Source organism: Gymnoscopelus microlampas, assembly GCF_963454915.1.
Source record: "Gymnoscopelus microlampas genome assembly, chromosome: 15".
Taxonomy (NCBI): Eukaryota; Metazoa; Chordata; class Actinopteri; order Myctophiformes; family Myctophidae; genus Gymnoscopelus; species Gymnoscopelus microlampas.
In genome coordinates this window covers 40,364,844-40,390,072 of record NC_139952.1, presented here as the reverse complement: position 1 = coordinate 40,390,072, position 25,229 = coordinate 40,364,844, and the positions used below count along the sequence as shown (strand labels likewise).

At 42.0% G+C, this 25,229-nt stretch overlaps 3 protein-coding genes across 3 annotated transcripts in view; 2 read left to right on the top strand and 1 right to left on the bottom strand.

The window, feature by feature from the left end:
- The first annotated feature begins 757 nt into the window (after positions 1 to 757).
- zcchc17 (zinc finger, CCHC domain containing 17) lies at positions 758 to 9,247 on the top strand. Its single transcript, XM_084080993.1, has 7 exons — positions 758 to 815; positions 2,329 to 2,529; positions 3,279 to 3,379; positions 4,106 to 4,197; positions 5,078 to 5,178; positions 5,959 to 6,140; positions 7,171 to 9,247. The coding sequence occupies exons 2-7, from the start codon at positions 2,388 to 2,390 to the stop codon at positions 7,354 to 7,356; spliced, it is 804 nt and encodes a 267-aa protein (XP_083937119.1). The 5' UTR covers positions 758 to 815; positions 2,329 to 2,387; the 3' UTR covers positions 7,357 to 9,247.
- Positions 9,248 to 17,077: 7,830 nt separating this feature from the next.
- The window catches only part of fabp3 (fatty acid binding protein 3, muscle and heart), an 8,784-nt gene continuing 632 nt past the window's right edge, over positions 17,078 to 25,229 (bottom strand). The window contains exons 2-4 of the mRNA XM_084081322.1: positions 22,492 to 22,664; positions 18,678 to 18,779; positions 17,078 to 17,643 (exon numbers count right to left, since the gene is read on the bottom strand). Coding sequence (XP_083937448.1) covers positions 17,593 to 17,643; positions 18,678 to 18,779; positions 22,492 to 22,664 — 326 coding nt within the window. The 3' untranslated portion in view covers positions 17,078 to 17,592. The remainder of the gene's footprint in view (positions 17,644 to 18,677; positions 18,780 to 22,491; positions 22,665 to 25,229) is intronic.
- Positions 24,632 to 25,229, top strand: part of zftraf1 (zinc finger TRAF-type containing 1) — a 41,308-nt gene continuing 40,710 nt past the window's right edge. Inside the window, exon 1 of the mRNA XM_084081319.1 lies at positions 24,632 to 24,647. The gene's annotated coding sequence lies outside the window, so the exon portion shown is untranslated. The remainder of the gene's footprint in view (positions 24,648 to 25,229) is intronic.

Sequence of the window (25,229 nt, the reverse complement as noted above, 5' to 3'; positions counted from 1 at the left end):
TGTATGGGGGTCCCTGGCACAAAATATTTTCTGTTTATTTTAGTACCCGGACCCGTCTGCGTCTGTCACTAAATGTTTCGATGAATTGAATACACAGGACCCCAATGGAAACAAAACAAGCCATATTGCTTTCTTGGTTTTAATCTGAGCTGTACTTTCTGTGCTTTTTTTTGCAAACTGCTAAATAAAGTATTCAATCAATCAATCCATAAAAGATGGGGGTCCTTGGATAATTACATGTTAATTTGGGGGTCTTTGACATGAAAATGTTTGAGAAACACTGGTTCAAACAACATTTAGGAAATAAGCAACTACACTTTAGAAACAAGCCTAAATAAGCAACTATACACTTTATAAACAAGCCTAAATAAGCAACTACACTTTAGAAACAAGCCTAAATAAGCAACTATACACTTTATAAACAAGCCTAAAAAGCAACTACACTTTAGAAACAAGCCTAAATAAACAACTATACACTTTAGAAACAAGCCTAAATAAGCAACTACACTTTAGAAACAAGCCCAATATTTACAAAGGAACTTCACAGGGAAAAGGCCAATGTCGCTTATAATAAGCAGACATGGCAACGCTGGGGTAGTTCTGGAAAAAGTACCAACGAAGAACAAAGAGGAACCCTTCTTCCGGTGACGACCGAGGCCGTTGATTGGCTGAACGTGGCTCGGACGCCGCCGATTGGCCGCCGAGATTGTTGACAAACCGCGGTGAACCGGATGTAACAGCTCGCCCCGCCCCCATACATTAATACATACGATACTTGACTTGACTCTGCAAAACCAACCAACCCCACAAAGAAGGTACAGTTACAGTAGCGATGCATTTATTTACCTTTTCTATTGCATTACATTCATTTAACTACAAATATGCATGTGCTGTATAACATATAATGCATTAAAAGTGTACGATTTAGGACTGATTAAACTAAAGTATAGAATAAATGTTGTGTGCCGCCCAGGGTTAAACACTGCTTCAAGAAATGTTCTTTCAGCTCATAGTTAATACAACTGCTACTACTACTGAATGACTGAGTCATTTGACTCATGATGATTGAACACAGGGACAAATGATATGGTCTTAATGCTCCCATTACAGGGGTCTTCAACAGGGGGTCCGGGACCCCTAGGGGGTCCTCAGAGTTACTACAGGGGGTCCGCCAAATCTTTGTGTGATTTGATTTTTTTCTTTTTTACCTTAACCACTTGAACCTTAGCATCCCTTTTCTGAGGAGAACTTTAGCCAAAAATAGCAGATCTACAAGTGTGAGCTTGTAGATCTGCTATTTTTGGCAAAGAGGCTATATAGGTGTCGAGGGGGAAAAGAGCAGACTATGTAAAAAAAAAAAACTTTAATCTGAAACACAATTTTATACAATATAGAGTAGGGGGTCCCTGCTTCATCTCTCTCTCAGCTAGGGGGTCCTTGGCCTGAAAACGTTGAAGACCCCTGTCCTATTACATTATGGTCATGGTCTTTATTTGTGTCAGCACCGACCTATTTTAAAACCAGTCCCTGGAATAACGTTAATTTGCATTCAATCCAAGGCCTGAGTGAGAAGTGAACCCATTGTGTAGATCTGAAAATCATTCTTAACCACGTTTGACCCCTGGGTGGCGTCCCTGTTCTGGACATGTCCTTGTTGGCGAAAATCTTTTTAATTTTCATAAGAAATGTCTCACGTCTGGATATCATAGCTGAGGAAAGTTTTGCTTTTAAGGGACAAAGTATGTTTAAAGTGATATTGTTTTGTAAATTGATATAGTAAAAGGGGGCTGGATGTGTAAGAGGTTTCATGAACTAACAGCCTGGTTGTCTGGCTGTCATGCCAACTAAAAGTATTTTCTTTAAGGATCATTTTTAAGGTATAGACCCAAAAGAGAAATTATATGTGTCCCTGGGACCCAAACGTTGAACAAGTAACCTCTTAAAAGTTAGTTTTTCTCATTTATCGAATTTTTTGTTTTATTTATTTATGAAATTCTTTAGACAATTCTTTGAATTTGTTCAAAGAATTGAACAAATTCAAATATTCTTATGAAAATATCTTTTGAAATAATGATTAAAAAGATTTTACTATTTTGTTGATGTCATTATAGGCAAGAAATTCAATCACATAAAAGATAGCCGATCTACAAGCTCACAGACAGTGCATCGCAGTACGGCGAGTTGTGATCTTGCATATCGGCTATTCTCGCTGCGCAACACCATCGCATTATGACCAATTATAAAATAGGACTTATGTGGTTTACATCTCTAAGGAGGAGTATCTGGATCTATTTGGAGAACTAATCATATCCTCTCTTCTTCACACAGAGGGATTGGAACTCGTACTCTATGTTCCTGTGGTCTGCTTGCACCAACTCCACTCCATAATGTCTGATTCCGACGGCCCGCTGCCAGCGGAGCCCGCCGGGCTGGACGGCCTTCCTCCCATCTACAGCATCGCTAAGGGGGAGGTGGTGTCTGTGCAGACGTACGGAGCGTTTGTCCGTCTTCCTGGCTACAAGAAGGAAGGTGAGGGAAGAGGACTTGTCCTTTTGTGGAAAGTGTGTTCTGTGAAGCACTAGTACCTTTTTATTAGAAGGATAAATGCCTTGAGGCTAATCGTCTCGCTTCAACACCGGTGTCCCTATTTTGGGCCTGTCATCATCACGGGCAAAAACTGTCAACAACTAACAAAGAAATTGCCAAAATGTACCTGATCTACAAGCTCACATTGTGTCGTGTTGTGAGCTTGTTGATCGGGTATTTGTTGTACAATGAAGTATGTAGGTCTTAAATGCAGGGTCCCCACGGTCATGAAATTCCTGGAAATATTTTGAAATAAAAATAAAAAAAATCCAGTACTGGAAAAGGTTTGAAATTGATCAAACTTCATCAAAGGTCCTGGAATTTATCAAGGGTCCTGGAAAAATATTTGGTTATGCATTGTTTTTGGCTATTGTTTTTGTTAAAACAAAACATTTTCATAAACATGAATAATATTACACAAAATATGTAACATAAGTAGTTTTTCGCCGAACGGGCTGTGTGACGGCAGCCTAATGTATGTCTCAAACCTTATTTTTGCTACACTGCCTATCTTTGGGCATTCTACATAGGAGTAAGAGACACATTATTGCGCCGAATGATTGTCATATAGGCCTGGAAATTGGGCTAAACATTCTGGAAAAGTTTTGGAAATTCATTGCTAAAAATGTGTGGGGACCCTGTAAATGGTGAACTTCACAACAAAACCCCTCTCCCATTTTACACATGCACAGGCCTGGTACATGTTAGCGAGATGTCGGCCTCGCGGGTTGAGAACGCCGCAGATATCGTTGATGTGGGGGAACAGGTGTGGATCAAAGTCATTGGAAGAGAGGTAAGGATGTACACGTACACACACACACACACACACACACACACACACACACACACACACACACACACACACACACACACACACACACACACACACACACACACACACACACACACACACACACACACACACACACACACACACACACACACACACACACACACACACACACACACGTTCTCGTTCAGTAGCACAATTTTCTAATGTTCAAAATTTACTCGAGTAAAAGCACAAAAATATTGGCATCAAAATATACTTAAAGAACCAAAAGTAAAAGTACTAACATATTTGAAAATAGACGATCTACAAGCTCACTTGTGAGCTTGTAGATCTGCTATTTTCAAATAGCCTAGGTATAAAATAGGGCATAAAGTGGTTAATGTATGTTTTATAATGTGTGTAAAACACGTTTTTTTTACGTCGCACGTGAACGTAACAGTTTCAGAAAGTGAACGAGCTCGTTCGCGGCAATGAACTAGTTCTTTTGAACGAATCGATCATGAACGACACATCACTAACACACACACACACACACAGAACTGTACATGCTATCCATTCCAGACCCATTGTGGCTTCACCAACTGAAGCCACACTGGGTCTGGAATGGATAGCATGTACAGGGAATGTATGAAATCTAGGTAGGGTGAAATGAACCTCCTCTGTTTAGAATGTGGTGGCTACTACTGGCTACAGTGTGACTGAATCTATATCCTCAATCTGTCTCAGATGAAGGGAGACAAAGTGAAGTTGTCCTTCTCAATGAAAGCTGTCAATCAGGGAACAGGGAGGGATCAGGACCCCAACAACGTAATGGCAGAGTAAGTTGTTACACTTTCACTATCGTGCGTGTGTGTGTGTGTGTGTGTGGCAAGAAAGTTCAATAAATGCATTAAATGCATTTTTATTGAACTTCTAAAAATGCATTTGCTTGAGCTTTTCTCAGTGTATTGCTCCTTTTATTGTTTGGTCATAGTCAGACCAATACTGTATATTCAGATTTCAGATTAAAGTAAAGAAATTGGTCATATTGCTTTGTGGTGCAGAGACACCACCATGTAATCAATCTGGCACAGTATTTGTTGTTGTTCCTCGTCCGACTCCTTGAAAGTACCAAAGAGTGTCCTAACGGCTGAATTGGTTTGACCAAAGGCTCCCTTCTTTCTGTCATCTTGGCTCGAGGAGCTGAACTAAACACGCCACGGCCTAACTGAGAGTGAGTGTGTGCTTTTAGGAAGGGGCAAAAGTGTAAAGGAAAGGGGTGCGCTGGATTTGTGTAACACAACAAAACAAGAGCATCATTGCAAAACGGAATATGGCACAATCGCCTTTTCTCGATTTATTTTTGTTTTCAAAACCCCTGTGGAAGCCAAAATCGTAATTGAAGATAATATTTTCGTCCTCCATAAAATCCACAAAAATATGACTTTTCAGGATTCAAATTCAAAAACGGCAAAAGTTGCAGATCTACAAGCTCGAAACGCGTCGCTTTGAGCAGCATTTCGAGCTTGCGGATCTGCTACTTTTGATGCTTTTGTGTGACGCTGTTGTATGATCAAGTAGGGCATTAACTTACGAAACAACTCTTTTTGAAACCTCTTATGTGAGATAAGAGGTTTCTGGCTGACAACAGCGATATGGTTAATTGAGCACGCGTGTGTGTGTGTGTGTGTGTTTATTGTTACGCTGTGTATTTATTAGGCAGGACGAGAGGAGACGCAGGAATTTCAGAGACCACACGGGCAGGAGGATCACACTGGAGGCTGTACTGAACACCATCTGCACAAAGTGTGGATGCAAAGGTACGACCACCATGGATTAAAGTTCTCAGTCGCCACGACTGATTCTGATTTCAGTCATCTGCATTCCATAGAAGCCAGCATGTCTTCTATGGAAGCATGTCTATCTTGAATCTTACAACACGTCGCACTGCCATGTGTTGTAAGCTTGTAGATAGATAGCCTATTTTCAGTTATTCGTTATTTGAAGTGGTCAAACTAGCAATAGAATGCATGTTCAATCTGCAATTTCTTCAACTTGATGGCTGTATGGCTACCAAAACATCTTAATTCTACATATTGTGCTAATTGCTAATTGTTGTAAAACAGTGTCTGTGGGGGCTCCTTTCACGCTGTTTCATAAATCGCATATTATGACTAAAAACAAAGTTTTTCCAGTCGTGAGATTTTATTTTTGCTTTAACCCATGACAACTGTTATGACTCCATAAGGACAAATGCTGACTGTCACCTATACTACGGCAGTTCTTTTCAACCCTTAAAATGACAAGGACCCCCCCCAGTTTCATATGCTTCAGGCCACGGGCCCCCATTTGATACGATTTGTACCGTACCAATCTAAAGTGGAAAATCCTCACTCATGTGGCAAAAGTAGCCGATCCACAATGCAACACCTTGTGAATCCTTATAGATCTGCTATTTCTGCCGTAGACACACCGGCATACAATGATATCATTTATCCACATAAGTCCAGGTTATTTTTGCGATTTCTTGACTATGACAAGCCCCAAAACAATGACTCCAGGGTTAATATGCTTAATCAATCATTTCACCTTTTTTATAGGTCACTTCACCAAAGACTGTTTTGCGGCTGGAGGGCTGCAGTACGCTTTAGTGCCTGAAGAGGACGACGCAGTGCCACAGCAGCAGCAGAAGCAGCAGCAACAACAGCCACCACCGCCACAGACCTCGACTGTCACACCACAACAAGACACAGACACACACAAGAAGAAGAAGAAAAAGAAGGTGAACATTTAACCACGAGGGTTCAGACTGACTCACTTCCTCCCTTTTCTCAGCTCCCTTCCCTTTTTATCTGTCTCACCATAATGAGACATTTGTCAGCCTTGCGTGTGTGGATGGCAGCTGTGAAACCCACACAGCATTGCTGACACAGTTGTAAGTCCTTTAGGGTTGGGGTCTGAATCCAAGTTGCAAAATCTTTGACCAAATCGTCATTCTTTCAAATTCCATTTTTGAATGGTAAATTAATGATAATAATATTTAAAAAAACGTTTTTCTAAGTACCCAAAGACGCTTTATTTAGGGGGAGGAGAAAACAACTTTTTTAGGAGAAAAAAAACACTAAGAAAAGGCTAACTTGACTAAGGAATATAGGCTAAGACTAGGTGGAATGGTGAGACAGGGGATGTGCAGTTAGCGGGTGAAAGCCATATTGAAGAGGTGGGTTTTGAGAGCGGTTTTGAAGGTTTGGAGGGTGGGGGGCTTTTTGGGAGTGCATTCCACAAGGTTGGAAATTGTTTGTGGACAATTATAAAACTATAAACTATTTCTCTGTGCAAAATAACAAATATGTACAGCTTTTAATGCACTTTAATTTTATTACGGTGAGGTACAATGGACAGAGTGGGGATGGTCAGGTTACGCCAGCATTCCTGTTGCTTTCACCCCTGTAGCATGCAAATGATCATGTTACAACTTACAATTTAGGCATTTACAGACACTCTTTATCCAGAGCAACATATTTTATGTCTCTAATATATATTAGAGACGGTGTAGTGCCTCAATAAACTAGAATCACAGGTAAACCAAGAACCTAGCATCAGTCTCGACAATATACTATCAAAAGATTATCTGTACATTAAAACTATAGAGACTAATAGGATAACAGGTAAACAATGAACCTAGCATCTGTCTAAAATAACATGCTATCCGAAGCATAAGTCTGCATGGTCGTTAGGGCTAGGTCAAGTGCTACGTGCTACGAGCTATGTCGGCGGGTCTTCATCTATTTTCCATCCCGTTTGTCCTCCAGGAGAAGAAACTGAAGAAGAAGAGGAAGAGGTCGAGGAAGGAGTCGGAGAGCGGCGACAGCAGCAGTGACAGCAGCAGCGACGGAGCCAGTAAGGCCAAGAGGGGGCGCCGTGATCACACGGAGGGCAGAGAGGACCGAAAGAAGAAGAAACATAAGAAGCATAACAAATCACGCAAACACAGCTGAGACACGCATCACACACACACAAATCACCACACAAATATCCAGGTTTCGATAAAAATAAAAAAAACGGGGGGAATTTTCTGAACCACTTAAGCCCAATAATATAATTTGTCGTACAACAAAATCTAAATTAGCCAATCCATCTATACATTTCCCGAAAGGAAATTTAAATTGAATTAAATCTGACCAGAAGCACAGACTAAACATATATCTCCACGGGCGATTAAAGAATGAATGAGCAGAGTGGGGGATATCAAAAGCAGAGGCATGTATTCCACCCCCCTCCCCATCCCCCCCATAGCAAATGGAACCCTCCATACATCCACATCCACCCATCCATCCATCCATTCATTGATTCTCAACTGATTTTGCTCACATCTTAAATTTGACCCGATCTATATAAAGCCACAGATCCATGATACACAAGATACCAAACCGGCTCTATGCACAACAGCCATATTGATACGATTTTTTTTGTTCATCATTGTTACAAATTATGCTAAATAAAGGGATAGTTCAACCAAAAAAAACTTTTTTTCTATTGATTAGTCACCCCATGGAGACTTGAATTCATGGATATTTTTTTGTATTTGTCGCATTCCTAAGCCAATAATTTGATGACCAGCGGACTGGTAGGCAGCGGTTCCGGTAGGAGACATAAAGGAGACTGTTAGTGTCTCCTACCGGAACCGCTGCCGGTCATTAAATCATTTTGTGCCAATATTCTGGTCACACAGAGTCAGGGTGCTGATATATTGTGCATTTTGGCTCCCTGAAAAGACTCCAGTTACACCAGTGGGGGTCCAGGGACCCTCATGGTTCCTTGAGGGGGTTCTCCAAATGGCCCCTTTACGGGTGTGTAACTCTCAGACTTATGGGGGTCCTTGAAAGTAAAAGGTTTGAGAACCACTTGCACTACACTATTGGAACAGAGGCTTCATTAGAATCATTGGTAACGCCCAATTTCCTTCCAATATGACTGCTGTGCACATGTTACAATCCACTCCTGGCTCACTGGATAACAATCTATGCACATCACACACACACACACACACACACACACACACACACACACACACACACACACACACACACACACACACACACACACACACACACACACACACACACACACACACACACACACACACACACACACACACACACACACACACACACACACACACACACACACACACACACACACACACTGCTGTTATCAGACTAGAGATGTACCGATACCATTTTTTCCTTCCCGATTCCCATAACTTGCGCTTTGAATCGGTCGATACAAAGTACCGATACCAGTGTGTAATTTAAAAAGAATCTAGGACAGTGGCTTTCAAAGTGGGGTCCAGCGACCCTCAGGGTTCCAAATGGACCCTTACAAGGTCTGTAACTCTGAGAGTGTACAAATGGAATGGTTCTATTTGAGTTATGGGGGTCCTTGAAATGTTTAAAGTTTGAGAACCACTGATCTAGGAATGAATACAAAATCCATTAATAATAGTTAAAGTGTAGCTACAAGTTAGTAAAATAATAATGTAAATAGTACAGTAAGAGTATAAAACCGTAGTGCAACATCAACTGAAGCATTCAAAATATAAAATAATTCATGATTGTAAATTACATAAAATGACATGGTATCGGAACGGCATAGACTGGCATACTTACAGATACCAGCAATTTAGACAGAATCGACAGCTTTTTCTGATACTGGTATTGGAACAACTCTATATCAGACTAGACCAGCGGTCCTCAACCTTTTCTGGAATCAGGGCCCACTTGAAAGTCTTGAAAGCCTACACGGGCTCACCCATCTGACTGACCACTTAAGCCATTCAATCCCGGGAACGCATCTGCAAATGTCGTCTAAATCCTAATCCTTTTTCATGTCAAGGACCCCCAAAATGCTATGTATTTGGCTGCCGACCCCCATCTAAAAATATTTAGTTCCAGGGACCCCCAGAAGCAAAGATTTGAGTTAAAAATATTCACTTAAAAATATATATATATATATTCAATATTTTTTTGAATAGCCCAAAATAAAAAAAATATTTGTGTAGTTATTGCTAAAATCTAAAATGACACAGATGTGTTCCCGGATTAAATGGGTTAGCCCGGCAGCTGTACGTGACAACAACCGTTGTAAATCTTTATATTTGTTTTCTTTTAATGTTCTATATTTCTGTCCCCAATAATTACCCTAAAGTGGCGTGTTAAGTGGTCATTTTCAGAGCATATTTATGTATATCAATTCATCGACTGTGTTGTGACAGGCCTAGTTGTGACAGAGTTTGGAAGGAAGTGGTTAGACACCGATTGACTGACAGTCAAACATCCTGCTGCTATAATGGAACATCTTTCATGTCCAGAAGCTCCTATGTAAAGATCAATATAACCTTTTTATCCATGTCTATCAGCTTGAGTTGTGCCGGCAAACACTTTCAACACTTTCAGCCTGACGTACCTACTTTGGGCATGTCGTCGAAACTTTTCCAATTTGTTGGGAAACTTCTCCCCTAATAATGACATGCCCAAAATAGGGCATTGATTATTTTATTAAATTATGTTTTTTTTGTTTAGTTTTTATATATAATCGATTCGTTTGATTAACTGTTGCACCCATAAATGGAAGCCCTGAAAGCAACTCGTCGCTGTCAGGCTTATGTTCATATTTTAACTTTTTGTTGTTTTTCGTAAATTAATGCCCTACTTAACGATCACACTACAGTGTCACACAAAAGTAGCAGATCTGCAAGCTCGACACACGGCGCGAAGCGACGTGTTTTGAGCTTGTCGATCTGCTACTTTTGATGTTTTTGAATCAGAATCCTGAAAAGTAACAGAGGTTTCCACCCCGACAGAGATGAAATCAGAGCAAAGCTTCCCCTCTTGTCCTGAAGTAACCAGTGTGTCTCCCATGGCTGTGGGGGGGGGGTGGGAGGTGGGGGTTACTGGCCATAGGTAACCAAATAGGTATAAGCAATACGGCAGCAGGCCGCTATCGCTATTGGACATCCTGATATTGTTTACACGTATCCGGTTTCCTGCGATCTGAGAAATGCATTATGGAGGAGTGCGGACAAGCCGAGACCTCCCGGCGCGATGGGGGACACAAACCGCGAACACACAGAGAGATCATACATACAACCCCTCCCCCCCCCCCTCGCATGCAGGAAGTAGTATAGACAACAACAGGAAGTGTAAGTAAGCGCTGAGAGGAACCATGTGCTATGGTGATATCCTGACCTTATTGTGTGTGTGTTTGTGTATGTTTGTGTGTGGCTCTCACCCCCCTGGAGGTATAACACAAAAGTCTTGCCCCCGCAGTGTGGTGGTCAACTCTTATAAAGTCCTTAGTGCATGTAAAATGGTTTAATATCATTAAAGGGTTTAAAAAAACGGTTCAAATGGCTCGTGGTCTCTTTCTTTGTATACAGGCATGGTTTGGATCGAAATATACAGTAGATTAGGGCTGGGAAATGTGGACAAAAATGTGAACAAAATCAAATATAACTTTTTTTTTTACCAAATACCTCAATATAAATATTATGATAATACTGGTAACGGTAGAGTCTGTGCACTGGAAATACTGAAAAAGCTCCGCCGTATTTTATTGTGTATTTGTTATATTTATTAGGACATGTATATGTGTATGTCCTGATGATGATCTGATTCATCGAAATGTTGACGCAATAAAAATACAGCAGACCTTTTTTCAGTATTTCCAGTGTGCTGACTCTACTTCCATTTGTGATACTGCTGCTTGTCTTGCACATGGGCCACGGGTGCACTACCCTCCTAATACTGTTAAGTCACGCGGAATTGATGTCAAGATTAGGGGGTCCCCCCAAACTGTCCCATGCCATGGACCCTCAAATAGCCATTTGGCCTCTGGCTGCGGCCCCCCTACTGTGAAGTGGCTTAAAAATAAACAACCAAAAAAAGACATTCTACAAGCCCACAACATCATGACACATTGTGAGCTTGTAGATCTGCAATTTTGCCATGCTCAAAACAGGGGAACCAGGTAGAGAGTTAGTTACATTTTCACAATAATCTGATGAATTAAATATGAAGGGAAATGGCCTTTTTTCTTTCCTTCTACATGAGCCCCCATCGTGGCGCCCACTTTCAAAACCTGGTGGTTTCGATTTTTCCTGTGCTTCTAGCTTTGCACATGTCCGTACACGCAGTGATAGGTGAGCACTGACTCGGGGTACATGATGAATTGTTTAGTACAGTTCAGGCTTGCGGCGTCCAGGTGGTTCAAAGCCAAGTCACCGCAGAAACCCAGGTTTAATTCCTGGCAGTGGCTTGTCCAGGCACTCCAAAAAAAGCACAATTGGCAGTGTTTGAACCCAGCAGGGGTATGTATGCTTGTTCGCCGCACTAGAGCAGTGGTTCTCACACATTTTCATGTCCAGGACACCCAATTTGAATGTATTTGGCCACGGACCACCCATCATCATTATGTGCCAGGGACCCCCCCTAAGAGAAGATTTGTGTCAAAATTATTCCAAATGTTTCACAATTCTTGTAGATTTAAAGCAAAAACTAAATCTAAAATAGATCTACAAGCTCACATTGCCACATTGAGACAAATTGTGAGCTTATAGAGGGGCTAAAATAGCCAACGTACTGTAAAATAGGGTAAAGTAGTTCAGTTAAACTGATTTTGGTGCTATATTAACGAATGTAGCCGGGGAACCCCCTCAAGGAACCCTGGGGGTCCCTGGACCACTGACCCCCTAATGCACAGAGTAATACTTAGTATTTACTCGCTTTAATTGGTCTAGTTCCTAAAATAACCTATAGTCAGTGGGAGGCAATAGGCGCCCCCCTGACTGTCCCACATAAGCTATAATGTCCAAATATAGAGAATCTACCCCCACCTGAGGAATGCTTTTATCCATGTTGAGAGTGAATGACAGGCAGGTGTTTCACATTGTTTCTCCTCATATCCAAGAAAAGACTTTGAGCTCCTATGAAATTCTATAAAAAAGCTTGTTTATCTCTGTTCGAAAGGGAGTATGACTGTCTGGGTCCAGATAACATTTTTAACTTTTCAATGAACTAAATGTCCTCAAACGCAACATTCAAGGATATGGCCAGCACAAAATGATGACCCAATCTTTTCATTAAAAAAGATTGGGTCATCACAAGAGCAATGTTGTAACGAAGTGATTCACTGGAAAAACCAGATGAATAGATTTCCAACTACTATATCACAATACAAAATGATGACCCAATCTTTTCATTAAAAAGATTGGGTCAATCCTGGTCGCTATACCGCCTCCCCCATGACAGCCGGGGCGCCTGATGGAGGAGAAGGGAACTGGTTGGAATAACGTGTTCCTTCCACGCGCTACGTCCAACCAGGGAAACTCCCCCCTGTCAGGTGACAAGAAGGTCAGTTGGCTCTCATGCATTGAAGGAGGCATGAGCTCGGCCCTGACCTCCCTAGGCTGGTGAGGGGAGTGTAGCGCCCAGGATCACTTAGAAATTGGCACCGGGTGAAAAAATAAGGGTTACAAAATCGCGGGATAAAAAAAAAAAGATTGGGTCATCACAAGAGCAATGTTGTAACGAATCGATTCACTGGAAAAACTAGATGAATAGATTTGCAACTACGATATCCCAACACAAAATGATGACCCAATCTTTTCATCAAAAAGATTGGGTCATCACAAGAGCAATGTTGTAACAAAGTGATTCACTGGAAAAACTAGATGAATAGATTTGCAACTACTATATCCCAACACAAAAGGATGACCCAATCTTTTCATTAAAAAAGATTGGGTCAACACAAGAGCAATGTTGTAACGAAGTGATTCACTGGAAAAACTAGATGAATAGATTTGCAACTACTATATCCCAACACAAAAGGATGACCCAATCTTTTCATTAAAAAAGATTGGGTCATCACAAGAGCAATGTTGTAACAAAGTGATAAAAGTAGATGAATAGATTTCCAACTACTATATCCCAACTCCCACACAAGTTTCACTTTCACCTCATCTTAGATTTCAGGTTACCAGACGAGCTTCTGTTTCATCATGACTCATGCACACAGCGGTATGAGCTGTGATTGGTTCAACTTTTAGGGAACAGACATACACACAAACCCCTACCTGTCCTGAAACAGGCCCAAATTTGCCAAATTCAGATCAGATGAACATCAAACATTTCTCTTATTTTGGAAGATACACTGACTAGACAGATAACAGTAACATACATACAAATACAATTTTGGACGGTGGTTTTACACTCTTGTGGTTCTGAACATTCACGGTCATCGTATAAGTATAGGGTTCATCTGCACTTGTGGACTTTTTTGCGTGTATTTTATGGATTGGAAGTGATCTTTACATTGTAGGTCGGTACATTGCAGGTACATGGTGAAAGTCAGTGGTTCTTAACCTTTTCAGGCTGCAACCCCCCAAAATAATCAACTGGGGACCCCCCACCCTTGGAATTGTAGGAGTTGAGTCATTACATTTAGTTTGACTTGGCTCCACAGATAAATATTGTGAAAATAGCCGATCTACAAGCTCACAACACTTTGCGAGGCGTTGTGAGCTTATAGATCGGCTATTTTCAAAATGTTTGCCTCTTAATTTTTTGACAATTTGGCCAAAGTTTGACCAGTTTTTATAGTATAGTTTGTTGATTACTTTTGATGCAGTAATGTTTTTTTTTCTCCGGTATTAATAACATCTTAAAAGTCCTTAAATTGTCACTTCAATGTCACCTGGGGACCCCCAAAAAAGCCTGTGGGGTCCCGACCCACAGGTTGAGAACCACTGGTGTAAGTAATGGTTCATGCAGAGGTCAGGTTGCGCTGCCACCTGCCAGCGGTCAATGTAAGTCAGCCTATCTAGTCACACTGTGTCACCCCGCCCCTGGTTGGCACGGTGTCTGAAACTGAACACATGACGACAAACTACAGTGGCAGGGAAGGCTCCTAATTTAGAACACACACACACACACACAAACACACACACACACACACGCCTACTACAGTAGGACATGAGCCCATGATGCATGCACACCTTTCATTTCACCTCAACAGAAGCCAACGACATAATAAATCTACAATCTGACAGCTAGCACTTGTTGCTGTGTCATCACGGGTGTGACACGCCATTAAAAAAAAAGCTGAGCTGGCTTCAACTTCCCACGATTCCTGTTCTCTTCTGTAAAAAGATGAAAAACTCATACTTGCTGACCTTGCATGCACCTCATGGTACTCTAGCACCACAAAGGCATTAAAAGCAACACTTCAGCCCGCTCAAAACAAACTGATCAGGTTACTACTGAACCTCACACCTAGGACTCACCTAACCCCTGCTCATTATGCTAGAGTGGGATGTAGGGTAGAGAGGACAGAGTACAGCAACTTGCTGCAATGGGCCTGGTCTTCAAGATACTCAAGGGACCCGGTGCCTATGTACCTGTCTGACTACTTCAAAAGAGTGAGAAACACCCAGAACACCAGAGGGAGCTCCACTGATCCCATGGGGATGAATTCATTCCATTATGCCACCGAAATGTGGAATGCCCTACCAAGAGCCAGCAAAAAGTGCGACTCCCTACCCTCCTTAAAACAAACGCCATAAAAGAGCACCTGTCTGCAATTTGCAACTGGACAAGTCTTCTAGCATGCCAAAATAAATGACCTCCCACTGTTTTTCTGTAAATATACTTTTACTGCTCCTAGTATTGATGATCTCTTGTATATTGTAGGTCATGGTGAATTGAATACACAGGACCACAATGGAAACAAGCCCTCAGGGCTTTTTGTGTTATACTTTTAGCATTATTATATAACTGTACCTCTGTACTTTTTTGCAAACTGTTAATAAAGTATTCAATCAATCCACTCCCCTTCTCTCCCCACAATTCCTGTTCCGTTCAGTAAAAGGATGAAAAACTCACACTTGCTGTTAAACAGTTCCCTGTGCTATATTAAACACAACTGTAACTAACTGTAACAACTTTAAATTAATGGAGATGCAGAGTGACAACCTCTCTCCATGACACCTTCCAGTTTAGAGCTTGTACCTTTATATACACTGCAGACTCCACCCTTCCATTTCTAATCAACCAACCACAATAGAGTAGAAATCCACCCAAGTTGCTCCCCATGTTCTAATCAATCAGCTAACAGGACTAACAGGCACCTCCTCACTCAGATCTTCAGGCACCAATCACCCAAACACACAGCTAAAGGCTTTAACAGGCCGCTCCCCCTTAACAGCGTCTTCCTGTGCAGATACTGGAACAGGAAATCTACAAGTGACACAACATGCATTTAAATGTTATATGAATTTGTACTTTTGAACTTTAAGGTAGGGTAAGTGATTTTATTTGGTTGAAATAAGTAAATAGCTCTGTATTCTGATAGCACTCATTGGAGTGTTTGTTCAGTATTATGAGTCTCCATGTCTCTCCAGCTCTTCATTAAACAGAAAATGTATTCTCAGGTCGCCAATTTTATCCAATCAGGACAGATAATTTAGACAGGATACAGATTAAACAAGTGAAATTGTTAGTGATGACACAAAGAAATGAGTGGACAAAACTGGAACTAGAACACTATAAAAAATGAAGCTGATTAATGGGTACTCTCTCCTGATTGGCTGATATTTCACAACCCACTTGAAAATGCATTTTCTGTTAATTAAAGAGCTGGAGAGACAGGGAGACCCCTGTTACTGAACATACACTCTATAGCAATGATTACTATCAGAATATAGTGCTTTAAACTTTTAACAAAAAACGTTTTTGTTTTAACCAAAACATATCACTTACCCTACCTTTAAACATATGGGGACATTTTGTCTACAAGAGGCTGCTCTGTGACAACTACACTTTTCATTTACAGTGTGACTTGAGCCACACTTCACCGGCAGCACGACAAGAAATGTAGCTGGCCACCAAGCTAGTTGTTTTGTAGCTTTTTGTCCCCCAGTCACCACTAGTGTAAACGCAGTATTATGCACGCGCCGAGTTGGCAAGCCGTGGTGGACGGAATAGTTTATCACATAAGTGCTCCTGAGTCCTTCCGCATCAATCACAATGATGGGGGTGTGTTTTTTTTGTGGGTTAGACTTGGGAATAGCACACACACATACCAACAATTATCTATGACTCAGAAGGGAGCAGCTGTGGAACAATGAGGCCTTCCACACACTCTGAGAACTTGTTGTCAGAGTGTGGCAGTTGAACTTTGTGTTTCCATTACATCTCCGATTGTGGCAGAAAATGTCCGCCTACTGATGGATGGAACCACATCTGATGAACTTTTGTTGAACCATAACATTGAATAGCTACCAAAAACTATTATCAAATTATTTTTTTGTTCTTTATTTACCCAGGGTAGTAGCTGAGCACCAGAGATTATTTTGGCAACTCCCTACACACACACACACAAAAACCTGGGAGCTAACCAGTACAACCACAGTCTCATACTGTTGGCCGCTGAGCAGCTCCACTAGAGCAGTTGGGGATTCAGTGCCTTGCTCAAGGGCACTTCCGTGGTGTTGGGGGTAGGGGTGAGTGGTGACCGTTCACTTCCTCCACCCAGATGTTTCCTGCCGGTCATGGGGAACCAAACTGGCAACCTTCCGTCAATGACGCACTAATCAAGTCTTGTGACATAATTTTGCCAGTGTATGAGTTTTGATAAATGTGACAGTTGGGACTTAAGTAGCCAGTGTTTTTTTTTTTTTTATTCAAGTTATCATTCCCCTACACATTTAACCGTAGCCACATGTGAACACTCAAGGGCAAAAAAAAACATGAAAATATTGTATAACATTAACAAAAGAAAAAAGAAAACTAAAACAAAACTTTAAACATACCATTTATACTCAGTGACCCTTCCCGGGACCGTTGGCACCATGCATAAAAGTCATTTATAAAATAAAAAAAAACACAGCATTTTAAAACAAAAACAAAAACAAATCAGTGGAATTTATTCAGTGTTTCATACAGAGGAACGGCAGTACAAAGATAGAAGAGAGAGAGAGACGGGGAGATGGAGGGATCAGTTAAAAGGATTGTGGGGCCGGGTTAAAGATTGTTACAGTGGGTGAATTCACCCATAAAAGGTGGGGATGGGGGGGTGCAGGCAGGTGCAGAGCAGGTTGGGAAGGTGAGATAAGGGTACAGGGACACAGGGCTTTGGCTGACATGGGTATCGATGTGCGGACTGGAGGGTGTCCATTACTAGGCCTTAACGTAGTGGCGCGTGGATACTACATCTCCCAGAGTGAGTGTCTGTGGAGGAGAGAGAGAGAGAGAGAGAGAGAGAGGAAAGAGTGATCAGTCACAGCAATGACAGAAATCCCACAGAAAGAATAGAGACCCTCCACAGATATGTAAGTGAACACTAAATCAACCATTCTAGAACACACACACACACACACACACACACACACACACACACACACACACACACACACACACACACACACACACACACACACACACACACACACACACACACACACACACACACACACACACACACACACACACACACACACCATTTCAGATGCTATTACTGCTTTCAACCTGGCGTCCCTATTTTTGGGATGCATGTCATGTAAATCAAGGGTTCCCAAACTTTTCAGGCCGCAACCCCCCAAACTAAATCATATTTGAACTGGAAACCCCCCAAAATAAATTATATTTGAACTGGAGACCCCCCCAAAATAATCTTTATTCGAACTGGGGACCCCCCACCCAACACAAGCACTTGGAATTGTGGGCAGCATTATATTTAGTTTGACTCTGTTCCGCAGATACATTTTGGGAAAATAGCCGATTTACAAGCTCACAAGAAGCTCACAACAACACCTTGCAGTGCGAGGCGTTGTTTGCTTGTAGATCGGCCATTCTCACAATATTTGCATCTTTCTTTCGTAATATTTGACAATTTGGCCAATTTGGTATTAAAAAGTTGGTCTTTAAAGTCATTAAATTGTAACTTTAATTAGAAATATGCAGATACCCAGTATACACTTACAGTAATACTGTATGTTGGTTTGTTTACTGTTGAGTGAGAAAACAATGTTGCACATTAAGCTAATTATCTGGGGACCCCCCAAAAATAATGTGGGGACCCCCCTGGAGGTCCCGACCCGCAGTTTGGTAATCACTGAATAAATGAAGCTTTTCTGAAATAGCGAAAGTCACTGCAATGCACTGTGAGCTTGTAGATAAGCTATCTTATTTCCGCAACGTTGTACAATAAAAGTATAAAATAGGGCTTTAAGTGCTTTAAGGCGCCGGGATGTTTTAGTACTGACCAGTGTTAGGTTATCTCCGGTCACCTCCCGGCTCAAGCTGGTCTCTTTCTCCTCCCACTTCTGGACATGCACCAGCTTAGCACCGTCTATCGAGACCACAGACTGCGGAAAACAGAGACAGAGGTAGTCATTACACACCGCGCTCACAGACAGACACACACACACACACACACACACACACACAAGCACACACACACACACGCGGTTACAAGAATGTGTGTGAGAGACATCAAAGAGAATCAATAGATAAAAAACAGATAAAACCAAGAGATCCTGGCACTCAACGTTAAAAGAGGGAACAGCATTCATTTAATACAATGCCAACATGTTTCGACCTATAAGCGCCAAGCGGTCTTCATCGGGGCTAAAAAAAAGAGAATCAATAGTTGCCCAATTCTTGTAAACGTACTAGGCTGTCCTCAACCGTCAACGCAGGAATTTGCTGACTAAATGATTGGTTGATTTAATCAACAAATCTCTAAAATTGTGTCTGCTGATTACAATCGTGCTGCAGAGACCGGCCTTTTCAGGCTGGTGAGGTTGTTGAGAACGTGGTATTTAACTACTCAAAGGCTACTGTCGGTAGAATGATATGGTTATATTCAGAGTTTAAAGGCACACTTGTAGCTCCCTTTTATGACTTTATTGTCACAATAAAGTTATAGAAGTGTGCCACAGTGTGTGTGCAAACTCATCGTTTTGCCTTCTTTGACCTATTTACTTTTGAGTTCAGCACCTTTAAATGATTATGTGGATGTGAGTGACCTCCTTTGGTCCTCGTTATGTCCAGAGTTTACAAGACATGGGTTCATCATCTTTCAAGAAATAATTCATTCAACATGGAGGGAATGAAAAGTCAACTAACAAAAGCTTCATCAGTTAAGACCAAACTGACTGATTTAACCGATTAATCGACTATGATGGGACAGCACTGAAACATACTACCGTCAATGTCGGGTAGAAACCTCATATGTCCAAAACTGTACAAAAGTAGAAGATCAACAAGCTCGAAGCGCGGTGCGACGTCGATCTGCTACTTTTGTGTGACGCTGTAGTGTGATCAAGTAGGGCATTAATTCACAAAAAGTTAAAATATGGAGATAAGGTTTCTATCATATTATTATTATTACAAAACATGCATTAACCAATTCATCCCTATATACTTTGGCTATTTGAAAATAGACGATCTAAAAGCTCACAACGCGTCGCTTTGCGACACGTTGTGAGCTTGTAGATCAGCTAATTTCAAAATATTTTTATACATTTTGAACACTTGTGAAATGGGACATTCTACATAGCATAGTGAGTACTTTTGGTACGGTAATATTTTGGTAAGTATATTTTGATGCAGACACTTTTGTACTTTTACTCAAGTACATTTTTAATATGGGACTTCTACTTGCGACACGAGTCCATCCACATGGCAGTATTGATACTTTTACTCAAGTAAAACACGTGAGTACTTCTTCCATCCCTGCGCACATGTGTGGTGGTAGTCTTCCTTCACTTCGAGTGATTTACGATGTCAATGCAACGGGTCCAGAACAACAGTTGCAGCCAGTGGCTCGGTTCCAACAAGTGAGGCTTTGTTCGCAGCTGAGTTTTCTCTGCTCAGCACTAGCCGTTACCATAGACCCGTCTCTCTCTCTCTCTCTCTCTCTGTCTGTGTCTGTCTCTCCTCATGTCTTACCCCCTCTGACCCCTCTCCAGCAGCCATCATTCAACTCTTTCTTTTCTTTTTTTAATCCCACCCCCTCTTCTCAGCCCACATTCTTTCCGCTCTGTCCTCTGAATTAAAATACCCCACAAACATTTTTCCAAGCATAAATTTCAAGTTAGCACCTCATTGAGCTTCTGATTTCACGGTCGCGGATCGTGACTGATCTTCTCTGACACCTCACCTCTCACCTTTGACCCCTACTCCCAACCCCACCCCACCCCCAACCCTCCCGTCGAGTCTCCAAAGTACCAACACATGAATGACAGGCCCTCAGAGACCACTATATAATGGCTCCAACAGTTCCTCCCTACATTCTTGGCAACTGCGACGGGATCACAGGACTAGGAGGACACCCGTGTCGGTCAGCCATCTGTGATTGCCATCATCATAATTAGCATCATCATCATTGTTTCATCATTGTTTCATTCTTGCTGCGTGTGTGTGTGTGCGTGCTTGCGTGCAAATGCTGGGGCTAAACAGTATTTTACTTGCAAATAAAAGTGTCAGTACACCACGTCCAACAGCGTTTCGGCCAAACAATTTGGCCTTCCACCTGAGGAGGGTCAAATTGTTTGGCAGTAAAGTTGTTGAACGTGATGTACTGACTGACACTTTTTTGCAAGTAAAATACTTTTTGAAGCAAAGCTGTTGTGCAGACTTTTCTTTTTTTTCCCGTCCTGCACCAGCGACAACTGGTTGTGCACATTTTCCTTTGAACTAAAACTTCTTCAACTTTCAAGCAACCGAAAAATACCTGACCCATTTGGTCCCTTGCGGTGTGCATAACTGTAGTCCCAGGTTCCAGAAGGTGGCATACCTGTTCAATGTTCCAGTGCATTTTCTCATTGGTTCATTCAATTGGCTTGGCAGCAACCGGAAACGCATATGACAACTTCAAAAATGTCCTGCTACCAAAAGGTTGTAAGGTCTACAAAGGACAACATCACCAGTGTTCGGAACTAATGCATTACAAAGTATCCCATTCAGAAACGCTGTTACAGTTACTGTGATTTAAATGATACGTTACTTGCGTTATTTGATGTGATCCAACTGAACCGATTACCCCCGCAGAGTCTATCTGTGATCTAACCTACAGGCAATGTGCTCTCATAGTAACATGAGCCAACTAGTTTTTGATGGTTTATGTTGCCAGTGTGTGTTCTTCATCTCATCATCACCACCATCCTGGATTCCGGACATCCAGTGGGTGGAGTAGAGGTAAAACATAGGGCGGTGCCTTACCCATTATCCCCAAACTATTTAAAAAAAAACATTTTCAAATAGTTCAAATAGCCAATCTACAAGCTCACAATGTGTCGATGTAGATCGGCTAGTTGAACCATTTGAAAATGTTTTTAAAAATAGTAGAACATGACAAAGAAGTTTAGGGATAAATGGGTAAGGCACCGGCGAAAATATGGCCCCAAATTCCATTCCCAGCAGCAGTGTTACCGGGCACTCCAACAAACACAACTGGCAGCTGGTAGGAAGCCGGCAGTTTGTTGTGTCCTTGTGTGTCGCTGCACTAATAGCGGGTCAGGTGCCTGTTCAGTGATCAGCGGAACATTATGTTCTCCCAGTGAAACTATTCACTGTCTGCCAGGTGAAAAGAAGCCTGTATATCATTCATCAGAGACACGCCGTTGTCTACTGCTCTATACCCTCCTCAGGGGGAATTGGCAATGAATGAATAAAACATTAAAAAAAACGATCGTGGGTTCAAATCAGGCTGTCCCTATGAACTATCAATCAATCAACCTTTATTATATTTTCAGAATACACACCGAACGTTGAGACTCTTTTCTCCAGTGGTGAGTGAGCTTGTAGATTTGTAGGCTATTTTAGGCAAAGAAATTTTGTGTAGAAGGGGAAAAAAGGTGCGGACCAAGTATGGAGCCCTGTATGGAGGGTTTAATTGGTTAACACTAGTCTCTGTCCACCGTGCTTAGCCAACATGCAACATGTTAAAAGTTTTCAAACTATGCCTGGGGAAAAAGAAAAACCAGAGGTCTTCACCTCATATTTGTCTCATATGTGACCTCTGAACTACTTAGTCGTTCCTGGCTTCCTGTCTAACGACCCCCAGTCTCTCACCTTGACCTTCCTGCCGTCGGCGGTGGTCTCTTCAAACTCCTCTCCCAGTTTGAAGCTGATCTCGGTGTTCTTGAAGGTGCTCTGGGTCTTGACCGTCAGCGTGTCTCCGGCCACTTCGATGATGGTCGTGGGTTTGGTCTTGGTGGCCACCTGGCGCATGGCGAAGCCCACACCTGCAAGAGAGCACACAAGACAGCTCAGGGTAATGCAACGCCACACCCACATGTTTTATTCAAGGCATACGTGAAAAATTCAACATTTCACCATTAAGAGTCCAACGTGGCTCACTACGACAAGTGGTTCGCAAGGTGGGTTTCGGGGACCCCCAGGGTTTAATGAGGGGCTTCCAGGGGGACCCCTGCTAAATGATAGTTTAATTGATAGTTAGGAACCAAATGGACCCTTACAGGTCTTATCTAAAGACCTGTAAGGGAACCTGTAAGGGTCAGAGCTTGAAATGAAGAAGTTTGAGAACCACTGCATTACAGAACCTGCATTTATTTACTATAATGTCCATTCATTGTTCGTAAAAGTCGATAGAAATATCGATCATTCGTTGTCCTGATGAGTAAATGTATAAACAACAATAAATCCAGTGTCACATGCAATTAGTATGTTTTGGCAAAGTTCAACACAATTCTCATTGATTTGCCCTTTGTCTCTTTGCTGTCAGTCTGATCTCTACTCGTCAGGGCGTAAAGCCTCCAGCATGTTCTTCAAACAAAACACAGTCCAATTGACCAGTGACTGCATGTCTGAGCCTGTTGGTGTGTGTGTGCATGAGTGTGTGCGCGTGTGTGTGTGTGTGTTTGTTTGTATTACTATACTTGTGAGAGCCAAATGGGCCACAGGTATAGTAGAATTTGAGATATAGACATTAAGAGGACACAGTTCTCGATCCTCACAAGAGAAATAAAATGGTTGTGGTTGTTTTTATGGTTAAAATTGTTTTTGTTTTGTTTTTTGGCTTACAATTAGGACAAGATTCAGGTTTGGGATGGGATTATGCATTTAGAGTAGACTAGAGGTTAGGTTTAGGGGTTGGAGTTATGCCTGATTTATACTTAGCTGTTGTTTGCCAGTGTCATACACCAAAAATAGCAGATCTGCAAGCTCACAGCATGCCAAATTGAACTGCGAGCTGTGAGCTTGTAGATCAGCTATTTTTGGCTCATGGCTGGCTAGGGTTAGAAATGGTCAAGTAATTTGAGGGGGGGGGGGGGGGCAGGGCAGGAGAGTTCATTAATTGGGTAGCAGCAGCTCACACCCCTCTACAACCAGTGGTGCCATGTCTGCTTATAATAAGCAACTTTGGCCTTGTTTTTCTGTAAAGTTGCTTGTAAAATATTGGTAGTTGTGGCTTTTTTGGCCTTGTTTTTTAAAGTGCAGTTATTTGCGCTTGCATCCAATGTTTTATTATTATTATTATTGTTTAAACCAGTTCTCAAACATTTGCATGTCAAAGACAGCCCAAATTAATGTTTCTCGGCAGACACCCCCCATCTGTTTTTTTTCTTTTTCAAATACATTCCAAATATTTCACTTTTTCTTTTGAAAATGGCCCATCTACAAGCTCACAACTGCGACGTGTTGTGAGCTTGTAGATCGGCTATTTTCAAAAATATCTTGAAAAGAAAAAGTGAAATATTTGGAATATATTTGAAAAAAGAAAAATTGTATATAGGTTTAAAGTGCTCATGTGGCCTATAGCTGCTTCTTTTGGGCTCGTTTTCATAGACCTGGCTGCTTATTTCTCTCACAAAATGTGGCAACAGTGTCTACAACCAGCCACAGCACTTTTCTGTGCCAAGCCCAGTCTATATCTCCCTGCAGGCTAAAAAGCGCCACGTTCACACAATCGATACAGCAAATACCACTGCTCTGCTGCCCGATCGATCGCCCACGCATCTGAGTGGTCAGGAGCATTGGGGTCAGAGGTTAACAGGGTCCTATGGGTTGTCATGGTAACCAAAAGCAGGCGAGGCAGGCTAGGTCAATGATAACGTGACTATATCTATATTATGAGGTCACCACCACCACGATGAAACGCACAGCGGCACAAAGTCAAATAGGTTGCATTCTTGGCGGGTTGTAAACGTGTCCCGTGCACCTGCCCCTATCACACGTACACACACACACACACACACACACACAGTGTGAAAATTTGGCCCCCCGTTTTATTTCCATGAACTGTCAGCCTGTTCATCACGGTCAGCAGCCGCTCCAGTGCACAGATAAAATCCAGTGTTCATTCAGAGTTTAAATGACGATGTCACTGTTGAAACATGAATTTAGATTTTAATCGTGCCAGTGTTTTAAATGAAGACTGGATTTTTACTGTGTCCACACAATGTTAGTGCGCGACCCCTCCCTCCCTCCCATGGCCAACACACTCACACAATGAGCGGCTTTCAGCTAATGTCACCCCCATATGCTTGTGTGTGTGTGTGTGTGTGTGTGTGTGTGTGTGTGTGTGTGTGTGTGTGTGTGTGTGTGTGTGTGTGTGCATGCATGCACATTTGCATACCCATGTAGTATGTGTGTGTGTGTGTGTGTGTGTGTGTGTGCACGCATGCATGTGCACTCATGTGGTCTGTGCATTATGTGCAGAGTAGACATGGGAGTATCGTATGTATATGCATAATGTGCACACATGTGTGCATGTCTCCACCACCCCACCCCACCCTATCCACCCTTTTTCCCCAGCACTTAAAGCCATGCGGTGGTGGCCATGCACT

Bases quoted from the DNA above. Each gene is read 5' to 3' on its own strand.
- zcchc17 (XM_084080993.1), top strand. From the start codon at position 2,388: ATGTCTGATTCCGACGGCCCGCTGCCAGCGGAGCCCGCCGGGCTGGAC. The intron at 3,380-4,105 runs GTAAGGATGTAC...AATCTGTCTCAG, and splicing joins TCAAAGTCATTGGAAGAGAG to ATGAAGGGAGACAAAGTGAA. The intron at 4,198-5,077 runs GTAAGTTGTTAC...TGTATTTATTAG, and splicing joins CCCAACAACGTAATGGCAGA to GCAGGACGAGAGGAGACGCA.